The 25,925-nt window shown below is 41.7% G+C and overlaps 1 protein-coding gene across 1 annotated transcript; it reads right to left on the reverse strand.

The window, feature by feature from the left end:
* Positions 1–115: 115 nt before the first annotated feature.
* Positions 116–19,109, reverse strand: LOC111664019 (protein NSUN7-like). Its single transcript, XM_087177172.1, has 12 exons — positions 17,163–19,109; positions 16,220–16,402; positions 14,874–14,932; positions 12,877–13,013; positions 12,509–12,661; positions 11,863–12,046; positions 10,759–10,972; positions 10,502–10,645; positions 9,737–9,838; positions 9,358–9,475; positions 3,535–3,655; positions 116–1,077 (listed from the first exon to the last, which is right to left on the reverse strand). The coding sequence occupies exons 1-12, from the start codon at positions 17,320–17,322 to the stop codon at positions 187–189; spliced, it is 2,466 nt and encodes an 821-aa protein (XP_087033298.1). The 5' UTR covers positions 17,323–19,109; the 3' UTR covers positions 116–186.
* Positions 19,110–25,925: the final 6,816 nt, after the last annotated feature.

Genomic DNA, 25,925 nt, shown 5'->3' on the forward strand with positions numbered 1-25,925 from the left:
TTTCTTTTGATCAGCTAATGAATCAACTGATTTGATGCCTCATCACTAGTGTCCTCAACCTTCAGCTCATCAAAAATATGTATGCTTCTATGAAAATGTAAATACAATATTTTCTTTTCTTTCTTTCTTTTTTAAACAATTCAGAATAATTTACTTGGGAGTGCTTTGCTGTTTGATGTTGATGATTTATAATCCAGGCAGAGAGATTCGGGACGAGGTTGCAGACATGTTGGAGCGCTGGGAGTTGGAGGTCTGGGACAGAGGCTGGGAGACAGAACTAGAGGACCGGGAGGAAATGGGTGGAAGGCCAGAATCTACGGCCTTCAACACTTCCTCTGGTCTGACCATCATTTTCCCGGCCTTGCGCGGGCTCGCTGGTTTAGCTGCATCCTTCAGTGTCTTCACTGCACTGTCAGCCTGTGTGTTTTGTCTCTGCACCTGCCTGGAGGCTGCGGGGGGAGTAGGTGGAGCAGGACGAGCAGGTGAGAGATGTTTTCCAGCAGGGGGAGCGGTGCCAAGGACAGTCTGCTGTGATTTGACCACTGGATTGTCACTTAGCTTGTGCGCAAGGGCTGTGATTGGAGACAAGTGGTTGGATGGTTTTGCAGAGGACATTAACGTCAGCGTGAGACGAGGTATTCGTCTTGGTTTGCTTTTTGTCAGACGCTTCTTGTGATGTGATTGGTTGATTTTTCTCTTCGTTGGTTTCTTCTTGTGGGTTTTAGGGTGATGCTTGGAGACTGCAGGAGCCCTGCTGGTTTGTTTTGGTCGTACCTTGAGCTTTCGCTTGCGCCCTTTAAGCCCTCTCCCCTTCTTTTCTTCCTCTCCCCCCTCATCTTCCTCCTTCTTATACTCCTCTTCCTCTTCACTACCCTTCAAGTCTCCTTCACCTCTTTCTGTCTGCGTCTCTTGGCCGGAGGGGGATGAGGGTTTGCTGGTGGCTGAAGCTACACGATTCTTCCTGCCTTTCCCCCTTTTACCAGTTTTTGACTGTTCAGGAATGATTCCACCCAGGAGGCCCTTTGCTGCTGCCCTTGCCAACACGTCCTGGACTGTTTCTACCTTAGTGGGATCCGCCTGAAAAAGCAGGGGCAGTTTAAGATTTGATGTGAAGATGTAACACATTAAAACTACAGGTCTCCAAGGGTAGCTTAGCAGCAAGGAGATCTATACAACAAAATGCAGACTTAAAGTGACCCTGCAGAGGAGGAGGAGGAGGAGTGAAGAGGAGAGATGGCACAGGGTTTGATGCTTTTACATCCCCACAGAGCAGAGTGTGGGATATAAACCACTTATCTTTTCTCCCTTCTCCCTTCATAAGACTTTATGGCCATGCTGTCAGCTCCGTGAGACTGTACATATGCTGCATTCAGGCCGTGTCGGCAGAATGGGAAGAACAGGACAGACACCTGTTATTCAAGCTTTGGAGCGTTTGCACAATGTTCCAAGGTGGCGAGGCCTAGTGCTAACCTTGGAGCCACCGCAGATAAAAAGGCTAAATAAGTTTATTTTGTCACGTCATGTGTTTGTTGCAGATCCTTAGCAAGTGAAACCAGATACAAACAATCAGAGTTTACTGTAGCTCCTATAAAATGACATGTGGACAGAATCATAGTTAATATCAGATTTCGCCACAACTGCCAGCGGTGATGCAATCATCCTGAGAGGACATGAATGTCTGTTCCAAATGTCATGGCAATCCATCCAATAGTTTTCAAGATATTTCAGTCTGGACCAAATTGTTGGACTGACCAATCGACGGAGCAGAGAGTCCTGCCGATAGCAGTGATAAAAACTGAAGAGGAGAGTGGAGAGGACTCCTAATATGTTTTACAAGGTGCTCAGTGATTCAGGGCCAAAACAAGCTGTAGCCAGCAGTCCCTTTAACACCAAAACAGCTCTCACAAATTTAGCACTACGTGTGCACAAGAGTAAAACGGTGTCTTCATCCACAGTTAATTTTAAAGAGTAAATGTCACATCTAAGCCCCCCCCCCCCGTCCTCCTTCCTCCTCCCTCTATCTCCGTCTGTCAGTCTGAATCTTCATAAACTGTCTTCTCTAATGAAAGTTGAATGATGTTCAGCTCACTGCTTAAAATACTGCAAATGCATCTTTCATTCATTCTTCAGTGTTTAATCTGGTTTTCACTCTGACAGCATTTTCTGCTTTGAGTCATTTGTAAGCCTCAAAACTTTAATTACGCTGCCACAATGAGAGTTTGTTATAATATGTGGAAGATTACGCAGTATGCTACAGAGAGGCACAACTGATAGCAGCCTGTCAGATGAGTTTAACATAATATTTCAGTTCTTCTTTTTTATTCAGATGGATCCTCTTTCTAATGAGAATGTCTGTTTTCAGCCCCTCTGTGTGGTCGGGCCTTCTGTCCTACAGTTTTGGTTCAGACTAAAATATCTCAACAATTATAGGATGGATTGCCATGAAATTTTATACAGACATAATGTCAAGGGGACTTTTTGTTGCCTTACCCCTTCTTTTCTATCTCTTTCAGATCCCTTCATCCACCGGCAGAGTTTGACCAGTGGACTTAGTCGTCTGAGCAGTGCTGAACCACGTCAGAAGTGTCAGTGTAACTGAATCTGCAGCTGCATGTGACTTGACTCACTGAGAGAGAGAAAGTCCATTTAATTGGACATGAGCATTAGATTTTAAATGAATGCACTGCAACTGGAAAGGTGAGCAGGATCTGTCCCTGTGTATGTGCTGTTGTGTGTGTGTGTGTGTGTGTGTGTGTGTGTGTGTGTTTGTTCATATCTTTCCAATACACACACACACACACACACACACACACACAACAGCACAGTCCCCTCTCTGCACCATTTTTTCGAGCTGCAGGGGATCAAAGGAGCAGCATCTCATTTCCTTCTGTTGTATTTTTCTTCGTTTTATGAGTGGAGCAAGAGGGAAGACAGAGGAGGGGGCAAATAGATGAAGCAACGAGGTGATGCAACAAGACCGGAGGGGTGGAGGGAGGGATGGCTGGAAGAACGATACAGAGAATTATCCATTCATCTTTGCTCTGAAGTACTGAAATGTTTCAGCGGCTGGGGCGTATTTCATCTTTAACTTGTCTCTTTTTTATGGAGTATTGGAATAATGCTGCAGTGTTTCAGGAAGAAATAGTGTGAGTGTGTGTGTGTGTGTGTGTGTGTGTGTGTGTGTGTGTGTGTGTGTGTGTGTGTGTGTGTGTGTGTGTGTGTGTTTGTGTGTGTGTGTGTGTGTGTGTGTGTGTGCAGACAAGCAGAGCCGACCGACCTCCCAGCAGACAGACAGTAAAAGAGTGCAGCCTCAGCACTACTGGAAGGTCTCGTCACAAAGCAATCACACACAGCGCTCAAACAAACAGACCCTAACACACACACACACACACACACACACACACACACACACACACACACACACACACACACACACATGCACCACACCAAAACCTCTGCTCCCCCTCAATCTCCAAAGACAACCTTGCCCTCTACATTTCTGTCACTCCCTCTCATTACTGTCTGCTCTCTCACCTGTCGGGACAGTCTGGCTATAAAGCAGCCGTTGGTGAACTGAGATGGCTCGAGCCTGAAGAATTTGGAGTCTGCTGCGTCTCCTGACTGGGAGTCATCAGGGAAAATTGGACCGTTCACCCTGAGAGAGGAGCACAGCAGCAGGTGAGACCGCAGAGCGACTACAACTCCCAGAGAAGTTGTCAAAAAAGATTCTACATATGTAAATTACACATAAGAAATTTCACACTGGAAATTACACCAAGGTACCATAAATAATTTTGACAAGCAAATACAAAAAATTTTTTAATCAACCTCATGTGGCACCTCTAATATTTCGTTTTTGAGCGTGTTCAGCAGGTGGCTCGGTGGATGGCAATGCCGGTGTGTCAGTACAACACTTTTCATCTAGCACCACCATGAAGATGAAGTTTTTGTTTCTTAATGGCTCAATTGGCAAGATTTTCATTCAGTTTGGTTCAGATGTCCCCACACCATGAATCCTAATGAGTTTTAGTGATATCCTGACTTTTCATTTAGTGCCACATGCAGGTCACGGTTTTCATTTGTCCAAGACTTTGGTTCATGACCAAAGACATTTCCATCAACCTCAGATGTACATTTTATTTTGTGCTAATTACCATATGTTAGCGTATGAACATGCTAAACTAAGATTGGTTTCTTGATTCATTCTAGGCACAATAGCCACTAGTAATAGTACTTGGACATACATCAGATTATGGTCAACATCACTGCCACAGCAGATATGCACGACTGTGAACTGTAGATAAATGCACCACTGTGTTGGCTACACCTACAACCTGACAGAGCTGATTGTATGTAGATTCTTAGTCTGGTTTCTTGATTCAGTTCTAGGCACAATAGCCACTAGTAATAGTACTTGGACATACATCAGATTATGGTCAACATCACTGCCACAGCAGATATGCACGACTGTGAACTGTAGATAAATGGACGGGGGAGTTGGACGACTATACTTCTCAGTGTCTCTAGGCAAACAGTCAGTATGAGCATGTTTATGAGGCCCTGTCCAGCCAGCTGTCACTGCTGGTTCCACTATATTGTACATCTGGTGGAACGGCCCTCAGCATTAAATACTCTAGCAAGTGTTGGTTAATTCTCAGTGGACCAATAAATCTGTACCAAAATCTATCTTAATGGTGTGCTCAATGGCGGATTTAGATATGGACAGCCGGCGTCTTGTTGGGGGCGACATGGGCGCTCACATATGTTACATTTGCTCATCGTGTCACCATGTGGGTCAGAGTGGGCGCCCTTTCTAGTTTGTGCAGCATGTGTTGAGAAGGTCTCCTCTCTCACTCAGAGATGGTGTAGACGGGGAGGTGGCTGTGGGGGGTTACGCTTCTATCTCTGTACGGAACTAATGCAATTAGTAAAATCAGTCACAGCAGGGAAGCTGCCAAATAAACCACAATTCATTCATTATACCGAGAAATCATTTAGAATAATAAACTAGTGTGCACACCACCACATGTGTGTCTTGTTTATATTGGTATCTATATATCTATGTCATATATATAGAGAGACTATTTTCTTTCTATTCTCAGAGGCGGTGTAAATGGGGAGGGGGGTGGGGGAGGTTGAACATCTATATCTGTACAGAACTAATGCAATTAGTAAAATCAGTCACAGGTGCAGGTGCTGCAGCAGGAGCATAATGTTCTTATAGTGTTAACATGACCAGTTCTACTCTGCCTCAGAAAGACTTCTTACTTTTTATATACAGTCTATGCGTCTTACTTTGACCCTAACCACTGTGACTCCTCTTGCCTAAACCTCACCAAATCCAACCAGCGAAGGCAACGATGGTTAGCCAATCAGAGGCAGTGCAGGGCGGGTCATGTCAACTCTGCAGTAGGGTGCAGAAGTTTACATCCGCCTTGATGGCTAATCGAAGGATACGATCACAATGGAGGAAAAGCGTACTGCAGATGTTTTTGGCAAACCGCCAGCTAAAGAGAGCACAGATGAAGTCCAGCCTGCAAGAGAGCGCCTCCACCAGCACGGCATCGCTTTCGTTTGGTTGTAATTACCGCCGAGACTCGCGGGAGTTTAGCGTTAGCACCGCCACCACCGAGGAGTCTGCTGCCAACAGGTGTCAGGCTGGGACTGACCTGGCGGCATGTGAGGAACCTCTCCGGCCACCGAACCTCAACTTTTCCGGCCAGATGTTTTGGGAAAGAAACTTTCAGCCGTGCATTTACACCAACTTGGTTTGCTAAGTGGAAGTGTGTTCATTAGCGGAGTGTGGTCAGGTTGTGTGTTTTGCTGGTGTGAAGAGGCAGCAGAGGGAAACAGGTTGATGTGGTGCCCGTTCACCTTCAGAGGGAGCTGGACCCAGGCCGTCCTGATTATTATAACTACTGGAGCACATTGTCTGCAGCTCAAGGTAAGTTATTTGGTTTAAGCTGCCGCCGAGCAGTTTAATATTCAGCTGTCAATTACTTTGAACATCATACTGATATAACTGTTGAAAACGTGCATATTTGTATATGCTCTTGTGTGCTGTGTGCAATGGGCTTTTGGACATGTGTATTGCAATGTGCAATGTTATGGCATTATTGTGAGCTATTATTGTGCAGTAGCATTACTTAGTCCTTTTTATAGCCCTGGCTGCGGTTGTTACTGCTGCTGCTTTTTGGTGTGTGTAGTTGTAGTAGAAGTGTTGTTGTAGGACTGTGTTGTATTTTTATGGGTTGAGGTAAAATGCTCCTCCCACTACAGCACCCCCAACTTAAAACATCTTCCTGTGGCCCTGACCAACATCTGTGTGTGGCTTGTTTATATTGGTATCTATTTATCTATGAGAGAGTTATGTTAGATATGTGTGTTACTTTATTTTGGTATTTATGATTGTATATAATTTTGGTACTAATCGAAAATGAAAGCAAGAAAGGTCAGACTTCAAATAATAAGAAGGTTCTCTTGTTAATCTATTTGTGGGATGAAGGATTTGTGCAGTTTAGTAATTTGATTGTCTATGTTATTTGTGTGTATATAAAAGAGACAGACTCTTTCCAGTTACTTTATTTTGGTATTTATGGTTGTATATAATTGATATTTATCATTTATTTAGTTTTTAAAAGTTCTGATAATTTGTTACAAGAATATTTTCAGTAATATTTTAGCAGATATACAGGAATATTATCAGACACACTGCAGTGATTTTACACTCATCTGCTTTACTTCTATTTGATTTATTATAATTGATTTATTACATTTTATTAAACAAATTATCATAACTTTTATATATATATTTATAAAAGTCAGGTCTGTTGATTGGTGACATGATGTACCATCTAGACCCCCCAGTTCATCTGGAACAGCCCGTCTGGTTATTCCCTGGATCTCCACGAAAAGTGGTGAAATTGCCTTTAGCTTTTATGCTCCTTTCAGTAGTCTGGTTTGCTGGTCTTAAATATTATTTTATTTTATTTTTTAACTCATTATTTTTAGTGGTCAACTATTGGTCTTAATTATTATTTTATTTGATCTTATTTTATTCTTACTTTTTTAATGGTTTTAATTCAAATCTTATTAATGAATTGCTCCTCTTTTATATTTTTGGCTTTGATTAAAAGCACCTTTTTCATATATGAAGAAAGCTGTTTGGTGTCAGTTTTTAAGTGTTAGTTTCTACCGTCCAGTTGTTTGGTGCAAACTATAGTGTCAGCTCTTCTAAAAGATCTAGTTTGTCCAACAAGTGGTGTAAACACACAGGTGAAACAGCTGCTGATTGTCTCTTTGCACATCAGTCAGTTGATAAAAGATCTAATGTGACCAAAACTAATAACATTTGGATTTCTTTAAGGTGATGGATGGTTGAAAATGACTTCTGTGCAGAAGCAGGTGTAAAACAGATATTCACCCTGACTGTGGGATTAACTACTGTTCCCACGGCAACCACAGCTGATCCTTTACGTTGTCATCAGCCTGGTAACTGTAACCTTACACAAGCACACACACACACACACACACACACACACAAACTGACATATACACACACGTGTAGATATGTGGCTATATCTGTCATATTTACACTGAGCTCTGTTACAGTTATATACAAGTTTTGCATGAGCACCTGTTGAGCTATTTGTTTTTACGGATCAGGTCTTGGGCCCCGCCCACCACCACTGCTTGCACTAGGTTGACCACTGAAAGAGTGTAAGATGGTGAAACTCAGCCACATGTTTGAGCTTCAGTCAGACCCAGACTCTGGAGTTTGTTGAGGAGTGAGAAAGGCCATGGGACCTTTGTCTGACAAAGTTTTGGGTTTATTTTTCCCGCCCCACGTCCCCACAAGTTGGCGGGATTGGTTCGATTGGTATATGACCCATGAAACCATGTCTGTCATTGGTTCACTGCAGTTCCAAGGTGTAAAAATTTATTTCGCTCATGATATGTCTTGTTTTATGTATGTCAAGAGTCTGTGGTTTACCACGTGCTGCTGGAAGGTGCTGCGTGTTGCCCTAGTTGTCAGCGTAGTGGTGTTTTCCGCTCAGTCTAAGATTAGACTGGTGTTGGGTCTCTATAAGAGTCTCAGAAAACAGGACTCTGCGTCTTTATTTGGTCATTTACCAGCTTGAGTAAGGTGTTTGATTCTTTTTCACCTTTTTGTTCCTGTCCTTTCATTGATCCAAGGCTTCTTCAACCATTTTCTGGTAAGGCCCCTTGCTTTCTAACAAGTCTCTGATATGTTAGATATGCTAATCTATACTCCTTGAAAGAGGTTATCACGTTACAATTGTTGCCGCGGTGGTTAAGCTTAGAAGGAGGAGTTTACCTGCCTCGGTGGCTCCTGGCTTCCTGTTGCTTTCTGTCAGATACTGACTACTTCAAGGAGGAGAAGAGACCTCTTTAACACATACTGATCACACTGATAATAAGTTCCCACGTTCTTATTATTATTGTTTTCAGTGATTAAAGACACTTTTGGAAGGTATTCATTCTCGCTCACCCTTGGTGCGCTGCTGCCAATGCGTAAAGCGTTGATAGGCAGGAGGCAGCGTCCTAGTAACTCGATCTCCATGGCAGTTCTTGTGAACGCTGAAGTAGCACCAAACCAATAGAAACAGGACTTGATTGAACCATGGCCTAGGCTCCTAAGCTGTGCCCAAATTGACACTTGTGTTATATTTTGGAGTCCATCAAGAACCAGTCAACAACACACAGCATTACAAAACAACAAAAGTGATTTACCACACCACTGTACCTCTGTTCAGTACAATTTATAAGTTGCTATAGGTGCTATGGACCAGTAGATTAGGTATTTTAGATTGAAGCCATAAAGGTTGGTTTTCTAAAATGACATCTTGTTTGAACTCGGAGAACAGAACCCCCCTGGTGGATGAAAGAATAAAACAATATGACAGACTCTCAGTGACAGTGAGAGCACCATTACTCAGCTTCAAAGTAAAAGTCCTTTTGAGGGAAGCTAAGCTGCCAATCATCTGTCGCAGTGTTTCATGGGGAGGGCAGGGAAAGAGGGCAAACAGGGTGCACGCCTTCAGCCTTGTGCTTTCTTTCATAAGCAAAAGATTTAGCTTTCAAAAAAAAAAAACATTACTTTATGTTTGTCCTGTAGAGGACACATTTCATTACTAATGTCATTTTTCTCATTAGTTTTGTGGTTTGAACCTGTACACAGGTAATGAAAAGTCTGATTGCATAATTAAATACTCAATAGACAGAGACCTAATACCTGCACAAAGAGAGAGTGTGTGTGTGTGTGTGTGTGTGTGTGTGTGTGTGTGTGTGTGTGTGTGTGTGTGTGTGTGTGCGTGCGTGCGTGTGTGTGTTTACCTGAAGGGCAGCAGTTTGGGGTGAGTCTGTGTTTTTTCTAACACTCTTTTCACCAGCTGCTCATTTTCCTCAGGATACACTGAGCGTGTGCAGTAGACGACTGTCTGAACCTTTGGGACTGACAGATGGAGAAAAGGACAGAATGAAATGAATGAATGAAGAATAACCTCCATTCTGCTGACCTCTTATCAGTATACCAGTGTATATATTATATGAAAAAGACAGACGGTTTTTGTGTGCGATGTTTATATATTCACTCCTTCAGGTTCAACATGTTTTTTTTTTACTACTGCTCAAAACATTATGCATCTCACTCTCTTGTGTGTGTGTGTGTGTGTGTGTGTGTGTGTGTGTGTGTGTGTGTGTGTGGTACACTCACAGGTCAGAGAGTGTGCTAATAGTCGTGCCTGCTGGGTGGCCATTGCGTATATTTTGCGCTGGGAAACAGAACCATGAGACAAGTCTGGTAATAGATCCCAGTCTGTCAACAGAATGAAACTTATTTAGCAATTTTGTCATATTTGGGAGATCTGATGCAAATATACCACCAACTCATATTACCATGAAACATATTTCCCTTATCCACCTTGTTTTATGGCTTAGTTCCAATGTAAATGGTAAATGGCTGCATTTGTATATATACCCAATAAGTTCATAAGGGCTCATGTCTATGGAATATTTAAATTACCATAATTTAAACAAAAAAACAAACCAGCATTATACAGTTACAGTTGTATCCAAAGGCTTGGGCCTCTTCCTTAATCAGTATTTAGGAGCTTAGCATCTTATGTTTTGCACACATGGCTGTGCACGAGGTTCTCATATGGCCTTTTGAGCCCTTTCTGTAAACTTTCCGTAAATCTCCAGACTTTCTTGAGGTAATTACCCACAATTAATATCATTCTAAAAACAAACATATCATATGTAATCATATATTATTGGACAAAGATACGCCCCAGTCAAGGTAACATGGTTTCACAAATCCCATTTCTCATATGTCATTTGGAGCCCTCTTTCACTCAGATACTGATCGTGTGACATTTAAAGTCTGTGAGGATTTGCTGCTCGGGGCTCAGGGTGGACTCTGGAACTGGGGCTCTCTCTCTCCTCGCCATTTCATCCCTTCCTCCTTAAAATTACATACCTCCATGTTCACTGTGGATGGTGGGCACCGGGTTGTTGAGGGCAGAGGACGAACACTGAGGCAGCACTATGATAACCTTTAAGCGCTGGACGGTGGCGTCCCACTCATTCAGACTGCAGAATGCTTCTGACAGGACGCGAACATCTACAGATGTGGAGGGACACAAGTGTGAACATCAAGAGATAATTATTCAACTTGCCTTTTTTTTTTCTTTTTTCTTTTTTTTGAATAATATCGTGTCTCTACTTTTTACTCACTCTTGATGTCCATTTCTTTGAGTAGTTCCTGAATCTCTTCTACCTGTAAAGATGTGTGATCAGCACCACACACCAACACTCGGCCCGAGCGCGCAGCAGCCACCGCAGCTATGTGAGCCACAGTCACACCTGAGAAAGACCCCACCACCAGGACGTCACCCTTATCAAACAGCAGGGGGCGTAACACACTCACTGCCACACACACACTCCTGTCCTGCAGAGAGACAAACACACACACGCACAGGTGCACACATGTTATTCACACAAAAATTAAGGACTTTTATAACAAAACTGTAGCCTCTGGCATTATAGACTGCTGTGCTGCTATTCAAGCAAATTCTGAGGCAAACTTTTTTTTTTCTTCTTTTTTTAAACTCAGTTACACTTAATGTACGACTTTAAACTTCACATAAGAGGAAATCGAGCGGGAGTAAAAGGCAAAACCTTTTATCTCTCTCACAACAGTAAAGTAAAGTGGCATTTATGATTTAAGGACTTAAGGAATTAAGGACTATTAGCCAACAAATGAAATAATTTACTTCATTTTTTCCTGATTTGATTTAATTAGGTAACTTCCAGTGAACATTTTGGAGACTTTTGTGTTCTGTATAGCCAGTAATTTTGCTTTTACTCATTTTACTGACGTAGTGCACTCCATTAATGTGGACATACAGACAACAAACGTTCTTGATGCGTAATAAGCAAAGACAACAAGAGTAATCTGGCTTTACGTTGCTGGTGCACTTTATTTTTTGTGATGTTTATGTTGTTTCCTCACTGAAAACAATCTAGTCTGATCTCTCTTCTCAGTTTTTTACACTTGCCTTCTGATCATATCCGACCCCAACGACCTCCCTAAAAAACGTAATTTTAACTTCAACTCTGTACATTTTTAAGTTAGTACTTTTATTTTTTACTCAAATAAATAGATAAACCCTTGTACTCCCTCATCTACCCACTGTAGTATTTTTCCACCAGTCAGTCTTGTACCTGTCCTGTAGAATTATCTTCACAAGCTCCTCAGAGAAGAAAGTCTGTTTGTCATTTGGGATTTTTAACCTATTTTTAGCTCAGGTACACACTTCACTACCTGCAGATTTCTACCTGTATGTTCAGTACGTGTGTGGTGGTGATGCTGCAGTGCTGGAGCAGCGCATGAAGCTGTTGGGGGAAGACAAGTGTATCTGGACAGAGAGAGTCTCTGCAGAACGTCGAATCCTTGAGGTCAGTCATGTTCTTCACTTCATGCAAGTCAGCGCTTTGCAATGCTTCACTCACTTCCTCAACACTACGGAGTACAAGACAAAATATTTTACAACAAACTGTAATGTAGATACATCAGTGTCCCATCAGTTCTACAGCAACGGCCACAGGAGCACTCCTTGCCCTCAAGCCAAAGGAATGCTGAACTTTCATGTTCAGCCCCACTGAACTTCATCAACCATTAACCTCGCACTGCAACAACATGTCCTCCTGTGCACAGTGCTATCCCAGCAGATTAATACTCAAATAGACTGTGTGGAGTCTTGAGTGTGAGGCAAAGAAGAAAAATGGAAAGCTATTAAATGCCAACAAACAAGAGCATTTAGTATGCTCAATATTTTAGCAAATACAGGCGCTCAATGCTAAAGAACACAAAAAGAAAAATTTATTTTTTCACTATAACTGCACTTCTCTCGTTTTAACGTTACCTAAACTAAAAATGAGAACAGAATAAACTTCTGAACAAGTGTGAGATGAATACCTGTACCTGGTCTTGAGTGTATTGACCCATGCGTATAGTGGCAGACGTTTTGCTCGGTGCTGTTTGGTCTTGACAGGATCAGACAGAAAACAGGAGACACTCTGCAGATTCTGTTTCACTCTACAGCGAGCTAAAGATGCTGCCAGCTTCGTCTTACACCTGTATAAACCGCCACACACACGTAAACACACACACCATACAACAGACCGATTCATGGTAAATGTACTTCAGATCACACCATCTCAGTCTTTGGTAATTTCCAGATTTAACCTTACCTAATTTAAGAAAAATGGTTAACACACAGCTGATGTAACATTTTCTGAGCTGCAGTATATAAATACATGTTAACACCTGACAGCTACACACACACACACCTGTGCAGACTAGTCTCCAGGTCCCTGACTTCCTGTAGAGGCTCCTCTCCTTCCTTTGTTGAACGTTCACGCAACAAAAACCTTCGGTCCTGGAGGTCAAACAACATCACCATCGCCAACGGCAACAAGTCAGCGGACTGCAAAACATGAAGACTTTCATTACCCACATCATCATAATTGTAAGATCGTTATCATTAGGTCATCATCAGTACTTTAATTATATCCAGTGATACCACCATCATCCATTTCATCTTAAACCTGCATTGATCTTAAACCTGACACAGTATTTTCACCATTTAAATTGATATGCTACAAGTGTTAGCAAACAGTTACCTATTTGTGACATTAGCATTCATTTATAGTTGATGAAACTAAGTCTAATATTAACTTCCTTATTGGTGCTCGTTTGGTCTCCACCAACTCCCGAGGGTAACGTCTGCTTCTTTAGCTGCTGAATGCTCCACCAAGTTTACTGGCTAAATGCTAACTTTTTCTGTTTTTGGTGGTGCTGGGCAGCTAATGCAGAGTGGGTTTCTAGAGCTTATTTGCTAAAAAAGAAAATACTGCTCGCTGTGTCTGGAAACAGAGCTGATGAACTAGAACATTAAAGTGAATGGTCATGGTCTACAAGCTGTCTGTTCTGTTTTTACACAGCCGGGGCTCTGTAAATGGGAAATAAACAAAGTTGCTCTTACCAACAGTCCCAGCCAATCAGCAGCAAGGAGTGTTCGTGCTCATGAACAGGACAAAAAAAGAGATGAGGGGCGATGGGGGAAATCTGCCACATGCTAATGGATAGTGGCGATTTAAGGATTACCAGGAGAAAGATAAGGAGAATTTCTACCCTTTCGTCGCCACCAGACCGTGTGGAGTTTTGAATGGGATTGATTGGGACTCCTTACTGGCATTGACAAAAAGGAGAGGTGGCTGAGGAGCAACCAAAGAGGAGAAGGTCAGAAGAACAAATATTAAAAATTAAGTCCTATGATCAGGCAAGGGCGAAGAGCAGCCTTAACATCGGTGAGGCTCTCCAATGGTGGAGACTGCAATAAATTCCACCCTGGATTTATCCACTGGGCCTGTGCTACACCCTGAATGACAGGCACATAGAGAGTGTTGGTAACAGCCTGCCATTCTGCCAGTGTGTCCTCATTCATCCATCAATTTAGGAGGTGGAACTTCTAACAGAGTACTGAAGGGAGGGGCGTATTTGTTTTGTTGTTGAATTGAAATATAAACAGCTTTCTTCAGAATCACTTTCTCCACCAAAACAATCAGAAAGACACTAAAATTCTCTGTAGAGCTGAACTGCAGTCAGGTGATAATTGTCTGCGTGTTTCCTTTCATATGCAAGTAGTCGAGTGATTTATTGTTAATACAATATTGATTATAATCGCATTAAGGAAAACAGAAGATGAGACATTCCCATCTTTGCCTTATGGCTATCTTTTCCCCTTAACCTCTTTTCCCAGGGGGTGTGTGGGAGTTAGAATATGTATGTTGCAGTAAAGGTGTGTGTGGAATCACAAGCAGCTGTGTGGCAGTTTTTATAGTCACACTTGCAGACTAACGACCTCTCTCTATGTTTCACCCATCCCTCAATAAAGTCATCATTTACACACACGCACACCCCCACACAAGCTAAGTGTGCCTCTTTTTGTCCATGTATTTGTCATTGCGCAGTGTTTTATAGTGTCATTTACAGTCTCCCAGTTGGATAGTGCGTCTGTCTCTCTCCTGTATGCATCATTTGCCACCTATAACTGGCCAGACTACGCACAGATCTGAATACAAATGGCCTTTAACCGCATCCCCGTCTCCCTGCCAGCATTTTACCATATTCTGATGGAGCACACTCATATGGACAGAGAGAGCACAGCTACTTCATTTGACAACAGATAACTCCCAGATAGTTTAACAATCAGTGAGTAATCGCTAAAGGGTTTTAAATCAGTTTTCGGTTTGTTAGCACTCATGAAAAATCTGGCAGGACTCACAATATGCTGAGAGGTGTGGAAACAGCTGTCTATGATGATGTCCTCGAGTAAATCTTGGTCTAGAAGAAAAAAAACAAACAATGTTGTTAATGGACAGAAACAATTAAAACAGCAGTTGGATTTCATGTGCTGTCTCGCCATATCATCTCAGGTATGTAGTACCACTCCAGGAGAAATAAGGTAAAGGTAATTTTGTTTGTAGTTCTCATAGCAACAAAAAAGTGACATTTAAATTAAGTTATCCCAAAAATAGTGCCCCCTTTACTCTGAAAGTAGCTTCTGTGATGGAGATTATCCTCCATCAGGGTGTGAATTAATGTTTGTGCTTGTTCAACATAGGAGGGTTGATCAGCCTGCAGTTCTTGGCAGCCATGGAAGTCAGTCTTGCACAAAGCATGAAACAGAAAGCAGCAGTCAGGCCTATTTAGTCCAGTATTCCCTTTTTTTTTTTTTAGCTCTGGATTGTTCTCCAACAACTCCTGAGGGAAATATCTGGCTCTTTAGCTGCTACATTCTCCACTATATTCTCCAGCTTATTGCTAATGGTGGCTGTCTGCTGTTTGGTGCGGAGCTAGTAACAGATTTTTGGTGTTTTTATTTTATTTTATTTTTTGGTGAAAACAGCTGCATACAGCTGGATTTGGGTTAGATGAGAATGGAGACAGTGACCCAAACCAACAATGAGCTGAAAAATGCTAAAATGGTTTACAGTGCTGAGGGTAACATGAGAATAGACTTTGACCCATTGTTAGTATAAAAGTTATTTTTCAGCCCGTTGACCTCTATTGTATTGAGCTGGCTGCAGACATCTCAGAGAACAACATCTCTCAAACCTGACAGAATAAAAACAGAACTAACTGCATGTCTACATAGCAGCCACGTCCTGCATGTGCGGTCAGATACTGTATGCAGAACTATGTGTGGTTACTGTATGAGTCCGTGTGTGTGTGTTTGCTCATGGCATGCACCTCCTTATCACCTCCAATACAGGCATCTGCTGCACCTCCAGCTCAAGTAATTTGGAATCTCATGGAGAAAAGAAATGTATGACTATATACTATTTAATCTACAGTCTGCAGTTGAAGCTGCTATTCAAAAGTGAATATTGGAGTAGACACATGCTGCAGCTCCACTGCTATTCATTATAGAGATAAGGCTGCCTTATGGGAGGTGGGTAGGGTCTGCAGAGGTAGCAGTAGAGGGGTTCAAATTAAATTTTCCCTGACTTTATGTTTAACTATGAGTCTGTCCTCTCCAGGCACTTCTTGAATCTCAAAACTAAATTTACCCTTAACTGCTAAAACAATATGAGCGACTTCAGGAATTCATACACAGAGTAATCGTACATTTGAGTGTGTTGAAGGCGAGCTGGTAGGCCCGTCTCTGTGTGGTTTTGTCTCCACTCTCCGGTAGTGGCGTGTCCGTTTTCTTCCCATAATGCAGAAGTTGAAGTGCGACTGGCTTCTCCTCACGCAGCTGCTGGAAAATGGCCGATGCCTGCAGATAGGCCTGATCTGACGGTGGGGAGACTGCGGGGAGAGGAAGAATGAGCAAGAAAAAAGGGAGTAAGGAATAAGGTGGTAAAGAAGTTCGTAAAATAGATTATTGGAGCAAATTGGAGAAGCGATGTCAGGAAATGTCATGAAAGGAGGAAAGAGAAATTAGGAGGAGAGGAAAATATCGTTTCGTTCAAGTGTCCCACTAAGCCATGACAGTGTGACAGTGCGCCAGCGTGCACAATACTAGAACTCATTAATTTTGTTCATTTCATGAAAAGCAAATTGTGTTTGCCCTGTGTATGAAATGTGCTCTAGCAATAGAATATGAACTTGACTTGACCCTGAAACTGAAGCAACTATGTAAATGAAATGCCGACCTCATTATTTACTTCCTACAGGGACACATCAAAGTATCTTCTGTGGAAAAGGCCTATTACTAAATGAAAGTAGAAGGATGGAAACTCTAACTTTAGGATAGAGTTTCAAAAGTTGGACGGCTGCTTTGTTTTTTTCTTTCTGCTTCATCTGGTGCGTACAGCTCAGCTATAGGTGACTGCAACCTGACTCTAGAGAGCCTTGTCTGTCTTTCCACAATAAAAGCCCCGAGTGATTGTTCAATGTTTTATCGTCATATGATTGATCAGTGTAAAACCACACAAAACACACTCTTACGTAAGAATATGAAAAACCCTCACACTGCACTAGAAAATAAGGCTGAATTCCTTTGTATATGATTAAACCTCCCTAAGTGTGAGATTAACATATTGAAAGATTCAGAGCTGTGTCTTACCTGGTGAAGGTAAAGATGGAAGAAGACAAGGGAGAGGAAGTAGAAATGAGAGGGGCTCCTTGTTGGTCTGCCGGTCGTGGTCTTCATGTGGGATCTCCTCCGTCACAGAGCTCGAATTCACGTCTTTGCTGGAGCCCACTGTAGCAGGGTGTGTGTACATGAGTTTGTATGTGTAATAAACAAAAACAAACAAAGAAAAAAAAAAAAACAGCAGACCACCAGACCTTACCTTTGTCTGCCATGATCACAGCAACAAAACCAAACACTTGTCAAACACTCCTGTAAACAACTTTCAGCCTCTCCCTCAGCACATATGTCTGTTTCTCCTTCTTGCTCCAGCCAGACGCTGTTAAACCAACGAGCATCTAAACAGACACACACTTTGTTTGTTTACAGAGTTGAACCTGAGCTCTGCAAATGTAAATAAGACGCATGGCATCAGTCATGGCTGACATGTGATCCACCTTCCAGTTTCTCTGAATGTGAGACAGTGCGGCTGTTAGGCCTCTGTGGGTAATTGGGCTCCTCCTGGTGCAATTAGGTGGCCGGTCAGATACATCAGCATGAATAAATAATAGGCTGCTGTCCGACCCCGGACAAAGGTCCACCTCTCAGTGACCTGCTTCACTCATCCCTGTGCAGCTGCTTCTCAAACATGCACACGCGCACGCACATGCGCGCACACACACACACACACACACACATATGAGTTTTGCAGGATGCAGTTTGAACCAGTAGTGTGTGGGTACTTGGTGACATCACTTGACTTGAGGATTAACATCCAAAAGTTTGCAGGGACCACTAGCCTCTAATTAAACTGGATTAATAGAGAGAAACACAGACAGAGTGTAATCGGCTTTTACAGCACTCATCAATGTTTAAGTGCGAATGAAGGCTGGAACTGACCAGAAATGTGCAACGTGTCCAATAAAGCCATGTCAGTGCAAATGGAATAAATTAATGAATATCAAACAGCAGTGATTTAATGAGTGTGAAACAGTTTCCTGTCCGGCACAGGAGAAACTCTAAGTCCACTTTAGAAGAGCAGCACTGGAAGAAAAGGCTACAGCAGCTTAGTGTAATCTGCATATACGATGATGGGCTGTTTAAAATTGCATAGCAGGTCTTACCTTTGTCATTCAGAATCCCCCTCATGGGAACAACACAGCTCATATTCTCAAAGAAATGCAGCTGGTTTCTGCTCTGAAACTGTTTCCCTACTGTGCACCGGGTATCGCACTCTGTCCCAATGAACTACAGCCTGTCATGTACTCATCACCTCTTTGTCATGCATGGTTTTGTTCTGGAGAGTCCTGAGTTTGAAATGCCATGGCAACAATATGATAATGAAGGAGGCCTTTCATCTCTGTGACAGATATACAGTAAAAAATACATAATGTACTCAGCATTGACAACTCCTGACCATTTATAAGTTACTATCATGTGTCGTCACTGTTATGAGACTGGCAGCTGTAATAGGCCGGTTTAGATGTTGAGGCTCTTTTATCTGTGGATCCATTCATGAGGACTGAGATAGAAGGGATCACACTAGTCACCTGCTCTGACAGGCAGTTACTGTGTGTGTTTATGAGTGTGTGTCTGTGTATGTTGATGTAGTGTGTTGGCTTGTAAAGACAGCATTGGATACGTGCCAGTATACAGAACTATGTCTGACCAGTTGGACCTGCTGTAACCTCTATTCATACTGCACTGTCTCCTCATGAGTGATGGCAGTGAGGTGTCACAGGCAGATCTGATTGACACTGCCCCCTGCTGAACACCGTGACATAGTACATCTAACTCCTGTTAATGATAATATAGATAGATAGATTGAACTGTAGGGTGGAAAGTCGGTTCCTGTTTGTGTTTTGCGTGAAAAACATACAGATACACACAATACAAAACAATGTATGTGTGGTCATATATGCACATATACATTCATGCATATACATATATCCTTACACATACCAACAGGCATATATTTACACATATATACTTAATGTTCAGTGTTGTACTTAATGCTGCTGTGGCGGAGGGGAAAACTCCTGTCAAAACTTGCTCTTCCTATTAATAATAATTATACCTCTGACATACAAGCTTGTGTGCATGTCACTGTAGGGATTGTGCAGCACTGGTTCCCACTTTGCTTTCGCATTCCCTCCCACACAAAATGTTTTATATTAGCTAAGCACTGCGTGAAGACACATGCACTAATTTACTTAACCTTTTACTCTTGCCAAATGTTGCGAAGGAACTGTCATCCTACATGTCACAACAACGTTGAATAGAAGCAAATTTTACCAATTTGAAATGATCAGTGATGTAAAAAAATAAATACAGAAATACAGTGTTTCCTCTAGGATTTTTTTCAGCAGTGGGGGCATGCTGTCGGGGGGGAGTCAGAGTAGAGTCAGTGGCAAAGTGGGGGTGGGGGGTGGGGGGGTAGAGTCAGTGGCAAAGTTTGCACCCAGGCTCATCTCTCTCCCCTGCACCTTCACCCAGCTCTCCCGCTGCTTTGCTCTGCTCTCCTCCACTTTGTTTAACAACTCCTCCCTGTCTAATGTTACTTGTCTAATAAGATTACATTAAAAGTGTGAGTAACGTAACGCTAACAGCGTTATATAGTTTACACTCACATCACATCTGATTACAAGTGTGAATTTACGAGTCAGTAAAAGGCTTATGACGCTACCTGTATAGCGTCTTCTTCATCTGTTGTCTTTCTCTTCTTAGAGAAGTATCTGAACAAGCTCATCTGAAAATGCAGTCAGCAGTTAATACTTAATGACGTGTAGATATTAGCTTAATGCTATCAATTAGTTTACCCAAGTTAGCGTCACTGAGTTGGCTAATAAGTCTACCTTTTCTCCGGTAATTCGCTGCCTTATTCCTCACGACTACACTTCTGACTCTGACCTGGTGCCTGACGTGACGTCACTTTCAAGGCCGCGCTCTCGCGAGTAATTAACTCCAATAGGATCCTCCAACCACCCCACTCTCTCCCTCCCTCCCTCCCCTCCCCCCGCTGTTGCGCTCATCATCACACAGGCTGTGCTGTGAAGGTGGAGAGATGTGGAGGTGGTGCATTTGCGACAATAAAAAAATAAAAAAATAAAAAAATAAAAGAAATTTAATGGCGTGGCGGCTATGATTTAGCAGTGGCGGGCCGCCACTGCTAAATGAATGTAGAGGAAACACTGAAATAATAGGCTTTGTATGGTGAGTAATATGTAACATGTTGAGCATGAGCAGGTTAGAGAATGGAAAAACCTGAATTGCAGTTTCCTGGAGTTTTTACCGACTCACTTGACAAGGCTGACGTCTCTTTCGATGCTGAGTCAGAAAGTTCCAGTTGCAACACTGACAGTCTTCAGTTGTCCATCTTCTAATTCACCATAAGGACTGTCATGGCAGCCAAACTGGTTGAACAGGCATTATTTGTCACATTTGCTCTCCAGTAAATATTTTTCTCTTCAGAATTAAATTTTTACTTTTAGCCATGTTGATGACAAAACCACTGATCCATGATCCAGAATAAAATAATTTTTTTCTGCCTCACACTAATCCTAACACTTCAATATTTAACCAAAGTTGTCAATGAGCACAGTGAGTTTACCTGCAATGTGCCATATAAATAACACTGCCTCGCCTTGCCTACAAAATATACGTAGGCTACTGTATGTCAAAATAGAAATGGATATATATAAATGTATGTTGCACTTTTTCTGTTTTATTTAAGTGTGCTGTGATCATTCTGTAAAATCAGCAACTGAAATGATCACTTCAAACTCTTCTTTACCACCATGAATGTCAGTTTTCGCTGGTGAGCGTTACAACTTCTTCACTACGACCACTTTGAATCCCAGACTCACAGTCACTGTTAATGAACCAGGTTGACCAGTGTTAAGAAATCAGGACAAGTTCTTGCTTCAGGAAAAGACTAGTAGTCATAGTCCTGCCTGTAAGAAAAGCCTCTCCTCTTTAAACTGATGCCATAAATAAAAGCTATGTAACGTCTTTACAAGACCAACAGAGGGAGACACATTTCTGAGGTTCACCAGGGTTACAGCGCAGCCATATTCCTGTGTGTGTTACCCATTTCAAAGCCACTCTCTGGCCTGTGTTTGCTCTGACTACTTAGATAAAAACTCTTCACATCAGTGTTTCTGCTGCTGTTTTGAAAAACAGCTCGGGCTGACTTGAACCTAGTCTCTTATTCAGTTGTAAGAGACCAGACGAAGTTGATTTGTGTAGTTTACCAGTTCTCGGTATAAGCTACAGAAGTTGCCAGAAAAAAAAAGCAGGAAGGGGTTCATCAGTGTATGGAAAAAAAAAACCTCCGTGAGTTTTCTAGACCTAAATGAGCCTCACTTCTCCACGGGTGAGAGTACAGCTGGAGAGATTATCCCATCCAACACGCGTCATCAATGTCGCCTCACAACAGGGCTCCAGTTGCTCTGCATGTGTTGGGTTTGCGTGTGTGTGCGTGTGTGTTTGTGTGTGTAATGGCATATTCAATAATCGGCCCGGTAGGAGACGGCGGGTCGTGCGGCTGTAAGCCGACCTGGAATTTTCTCAATAAAGGTCTAATCTTTACGGGAAGCTGTACGGTGCTGCAAGGAGTTTCTCTCTCTTTGTTTCTCACTCTTTACTTAATCAATTTACCTACACACTCACAACCCTCCAACTTCACACACTAATGTGATTCAATCACACACAGTATTTCCACTTTTCTTTTTTTTTTTGTGTGTGTGTGTATGTGTGTGTGTGTTGTCCACTTGACTGACCTTGAGTTGATCGACTGCGAAAAAAGGGCCTTGTGTGCTACACACTATGGCCAAAAGTATATGGACACTCGAATATTCCACCCACACACGGCTGTTGAAGACAAGCATATCAAGACTATGGACTTTAATAACCTGCTCCAACAGCCTCCACTCTCCTGGGAGGGCTTTCCTCTAAATATAAGAGCGTTACTGAGGTTGGGCACTGATGTTGAATGATCAGTCATGGTTGACGTTCCAGTTCAACCCAAAGTTGTTGAACTGGATTGAGAACAGACCAGTCACGGTCTTCCACACCAAACTGGGAAATCATTTCTTTAACTGGCTTTGTGCGCGTCAACATTGTCACATTGAAACAGAAAGGAACCTAAATGGTTTCCATAAATGCAATGGAAATATACTTTTGTCTAAAATGTTATTGTATGGGTGTCCTGGTGGCTCTAAATTTACATTATTGAGACAATATTTGGTGAAAGTTGTTGAGGCCCTGAGTGGATGATTTGGTTCAGTAATTCCTTAGATGTTATGGTGGGTATGATCACAGCCTCCAGAATTGTTTTGAGGTGTTGTAAATAGCTAAAGCACAGGGTTTAAAACATTGGGTAAATGTAGTGGTAGGGATAGCATCCCATGAGTCCCATTGATTCAAGGTAAAAATTGACATGTGAAAAGTGGCTTTTAGTTTTATGTGGATGTGACAGGTTTTGTTTTTATTATATCGTGGACCTGGTCTTTCACTTTTGTACGTAAAACTTATATCATTAGTCATTGAACTTCTTGATATTCCTCCTTTCCTACATGAGGGTTTGGACTAGCTGTGCAGGAAACTCCTTTAGAGGAATGCTGCCCTGGCTGCTATGATTCAGGTCTGGCTGTTTTTTTTTTACACACACACACCATTTACTACTAGATGCCATGTATCAACCCTTTCTTCAAAATCAATAAAAATGTAATGTCAAGAAAAAATGTTAATTAAAAGACCAAAAAACCTAAATGAAAGAAAAAATCAATAATAATAAAAAATGCCTAAGCAACGTCTAGACAAAGATATGTGGACAGGGGTGTCCACATATCTTGATCCCAGTGTGATCTTGCTCACTCATCAAGACCCAATTAGAGTCTATTAGACCCACATCTCTCTCTCTCTCTCTCTCTCTCTCTCTCTCTCCCTCTCTCTCTCTCTCTCACACACACAGCACAGTCTTCTACCTTCTACATAAGCATTAACTTTAGCTTGTTGCAAAGTGGAGAATGCTGCTTTTGTGTAAAGTACAAGGTCAGAACAAGAAACATCAGAGAGAGAGAGAGTAGGGAGAGATAGAATAGTAGATGACACGCAACAGATTCACATTCAAACAACAAGATCCACAGCAAGGTCATAAACATTGATTATAAACTGGCACACACACACACACACACACACACACACACACACACACACACTGTCAAAGGTCATCACAGAGACTGGCATTCATTCTAACCCTAACCTTAACCACTGACCCAAAAATCTGCTTTTTCCAAACTGGATACACGGCTTTTGTCCTCAGTTGGACAAGCTGTCCCCAGTTAACTGGTGTTTAGTTGGAAAATTGTCACCAGAGGTAGGCTATGACAAAAACACGCACACACACACACACACACACACACACACACACACACACACACACACACACACACACACTACGTTTTTTTCAAAACAATTTGACATCAAAAATCCAGTTCACCACCAGATACAATAGTAACACGATGCCAGTTTTCCTCCTGTCTCAGTTTTCCTTACAGTGTGTGTGACGGCTCGATTGGACCCACTTGTTGCAAGTGAATAGATAACACTGCCTCGTCTCTTTTTTGTGTCGTCGTCAGGCGTTCGGAGTATCAGTTTGGACTGTTTTCCTGGGAATCTCTGCTCTGTGTGTCTCAGGTCTCTCTTTCTATTGTGTAGCAACCAGGGCAGGGTCTGAGCTGCTTATTGTGGGGAGAGTTTGCTTTTGTTTACACCCCGTGAAAAGGCAGCATGTGCACGTCTGCAAGTCTCTGTGTGTGTAAACTAAAAGTTCATTTAGCTGTCATTAATGGATCATTCCAGTTTATTACAGCGTAAAACCTTATTTAAGTAGTTTTACATATCCGTTCTATAACTATTAAAGGAGCAGATTAATGTTAGGGGAAATGTTTATTCACTCTTTTGCTCCGAGATAGATGAGAAGATTAATAGCAAAACTGTGTGTGTGCAGTAAATGTGAAGTTATAGCCAGCAGCTGAGGAGACAGTTATCTTCGTGTAGCATAAAGACTGGAAGCAAGGGGAAACAGCTGGCAACAACAACCTCTTACACTTCATTGATTAAACAAATGAGATATAACATGATTATTTTGTATAATTACCGGTGCTGTTAGTTGTTTTTCTAATGTTGGACAGAGCCTTGCTAGCTGTTTCCCTCTGTTACCAGTGTTTATGCTAAGCTAAGCTAACAGTCTTCCTGACCTACTGTACTTGCCATAGTTGTGCACTCAGAGTTTTCCACAGTGATCAAGGATACAGTGATGTGCCATGTTCCCACATCTCAGCAGTTACTTTGATGAATACGGTGTTATCATGAATCAAAAGAAACAATGGCTGTAATTTCACAATAGTTAAAGTCTTATAATAAACCAGAATTATCCATTAATGCAGGGTTGTTTACAGATACTACTCACAGGAGTTCCACTTACTTCATTATTATATAGCTTAATGGAAAGTAAAACTAATTTTCTGCTAAGTTTATATAAATTACTTTATATAAATTATACCATTTAAAAAAAGGCCCTAAAAGTGACCAAAGTGTTTTTCTCAGCTCAATATTAAAATCTCAAAACCTCTGCCTCCTGATGAGCTTTGTATCTTTATTGGTGACCTTAAACAGTGCGGAGGTGTATAGAGAAACACCAGCCGATAAAGACATCATAAAATTTTGAACAATCCTCCCTGCCCTTCCCTTAAATAAAACCACCCTTATCTCCATAACTGATACACCACTGGTGAAGGATCCCTCCCTGCATTATCCCATACCCCAGCACGTTGTTTCAACAGGAGCTGGTATGATGAAGAAAGAAATACGCTGCATATTTGACTATAATATCAGTTTGATTTTAATGAAGACTTTAATTTGATCTATTTTTGGTATCAAGAAAGTTGGATGGTAACTTTTATGTATCAAAATCAAAGCACTAATAAGAAAGGTATAGAAATCTAAAATAAACAAAATCCTGTCACTGGTTCATTTCAAACAAGCTGAAGAACTCACACAGTTACTGTACTTTCCTATATTATACAGAAGCAATATCACAGACTAAATACATAGGCAACAAACAATTTACATTACTGTTAACCTTTTTTTATTCAACCATAACACCAGATGTGAAATGACCATATTGGCACATTATCGACTTCTTGTGACTATTTTTCAAACGATGCAAACGATCGTTTTTAAGATGCTTCCATTCATCTCATGTCAAAGTTATTATTCCGTCACTGGTTATTTAATACAGACGGCTTTCAAGAGCACTTTGATGGATTACCTAACTTAAGCAAGTCTTTGCACGTGGATTTTCATACTGTCAAGAAATGATTGAAAAGCAACAGTTATAAATGGTGGGGGAAAAACACAGTCTGCACAGTCAGTCTAAAACTGGTTTATTTGGGAAAATTGACAGCAGTAACAATGAGTAAAATCGTTAATTAGCTAAAACCACTGGATATTGTTGTCATACACATGTAAATACTGTAAGCTGTATCTGCCTGCACACTGTTACTCAGATAGTGATGACTTAACACCAATGAACTACTTCCCACCTGTGATATTAAAGATAAACTTTTTACGTGATACCAAAGGTCATCTGTGAACTCTGCAGCCGGCTTGTTGTAGTATAGTTATAGAGACTTAACTTAATATTACATATGTGTCTGTATTTGTGCGCATCATTCAAGGCCTGTGAGATCT

Source organism: Seriola lalandi, unplaced genomic scaffold, assembly GCF_002814215.2.
Source record: "Seriola lalandi dorsalis isolate HSWRI2012SDOR001 ecotype SW California unplaced genomic scaffold, Sedor1 jcf7180002054582, whole genome shotgun sequence".
Lineage (NCBI taxonomy): Eukaryota > Metazoa > Chordata > Actinopteri > Carangiformes > Carangidae > Seriola > Seriola lalandi.

Bases quoted from the DNA above. Each gene is read 5' to 3' on its own strand.
- LOC111664019 (XM_087177172.1), bottom strand. From the start codon at position 17,322: ATGTACACACACCCTGCTACAGTGGGCTCCAGCAAAGACGTGAATTCG. The intron at 13,014-14,873 runs GTGAGTCCTGCC...CATGTTTTGCAG, and splicing joins TCCACACCTCTCAGCATATT to TCCGCTGACTTGTTGCCGTT. The intron at 10,646-10,758 runs GTGAGTAAAAAG...CCACATCTGTAG, and splicing joins CAAAGAAATGGACATCAAGA to ATGTTCGCGTCCTGTCAGAA.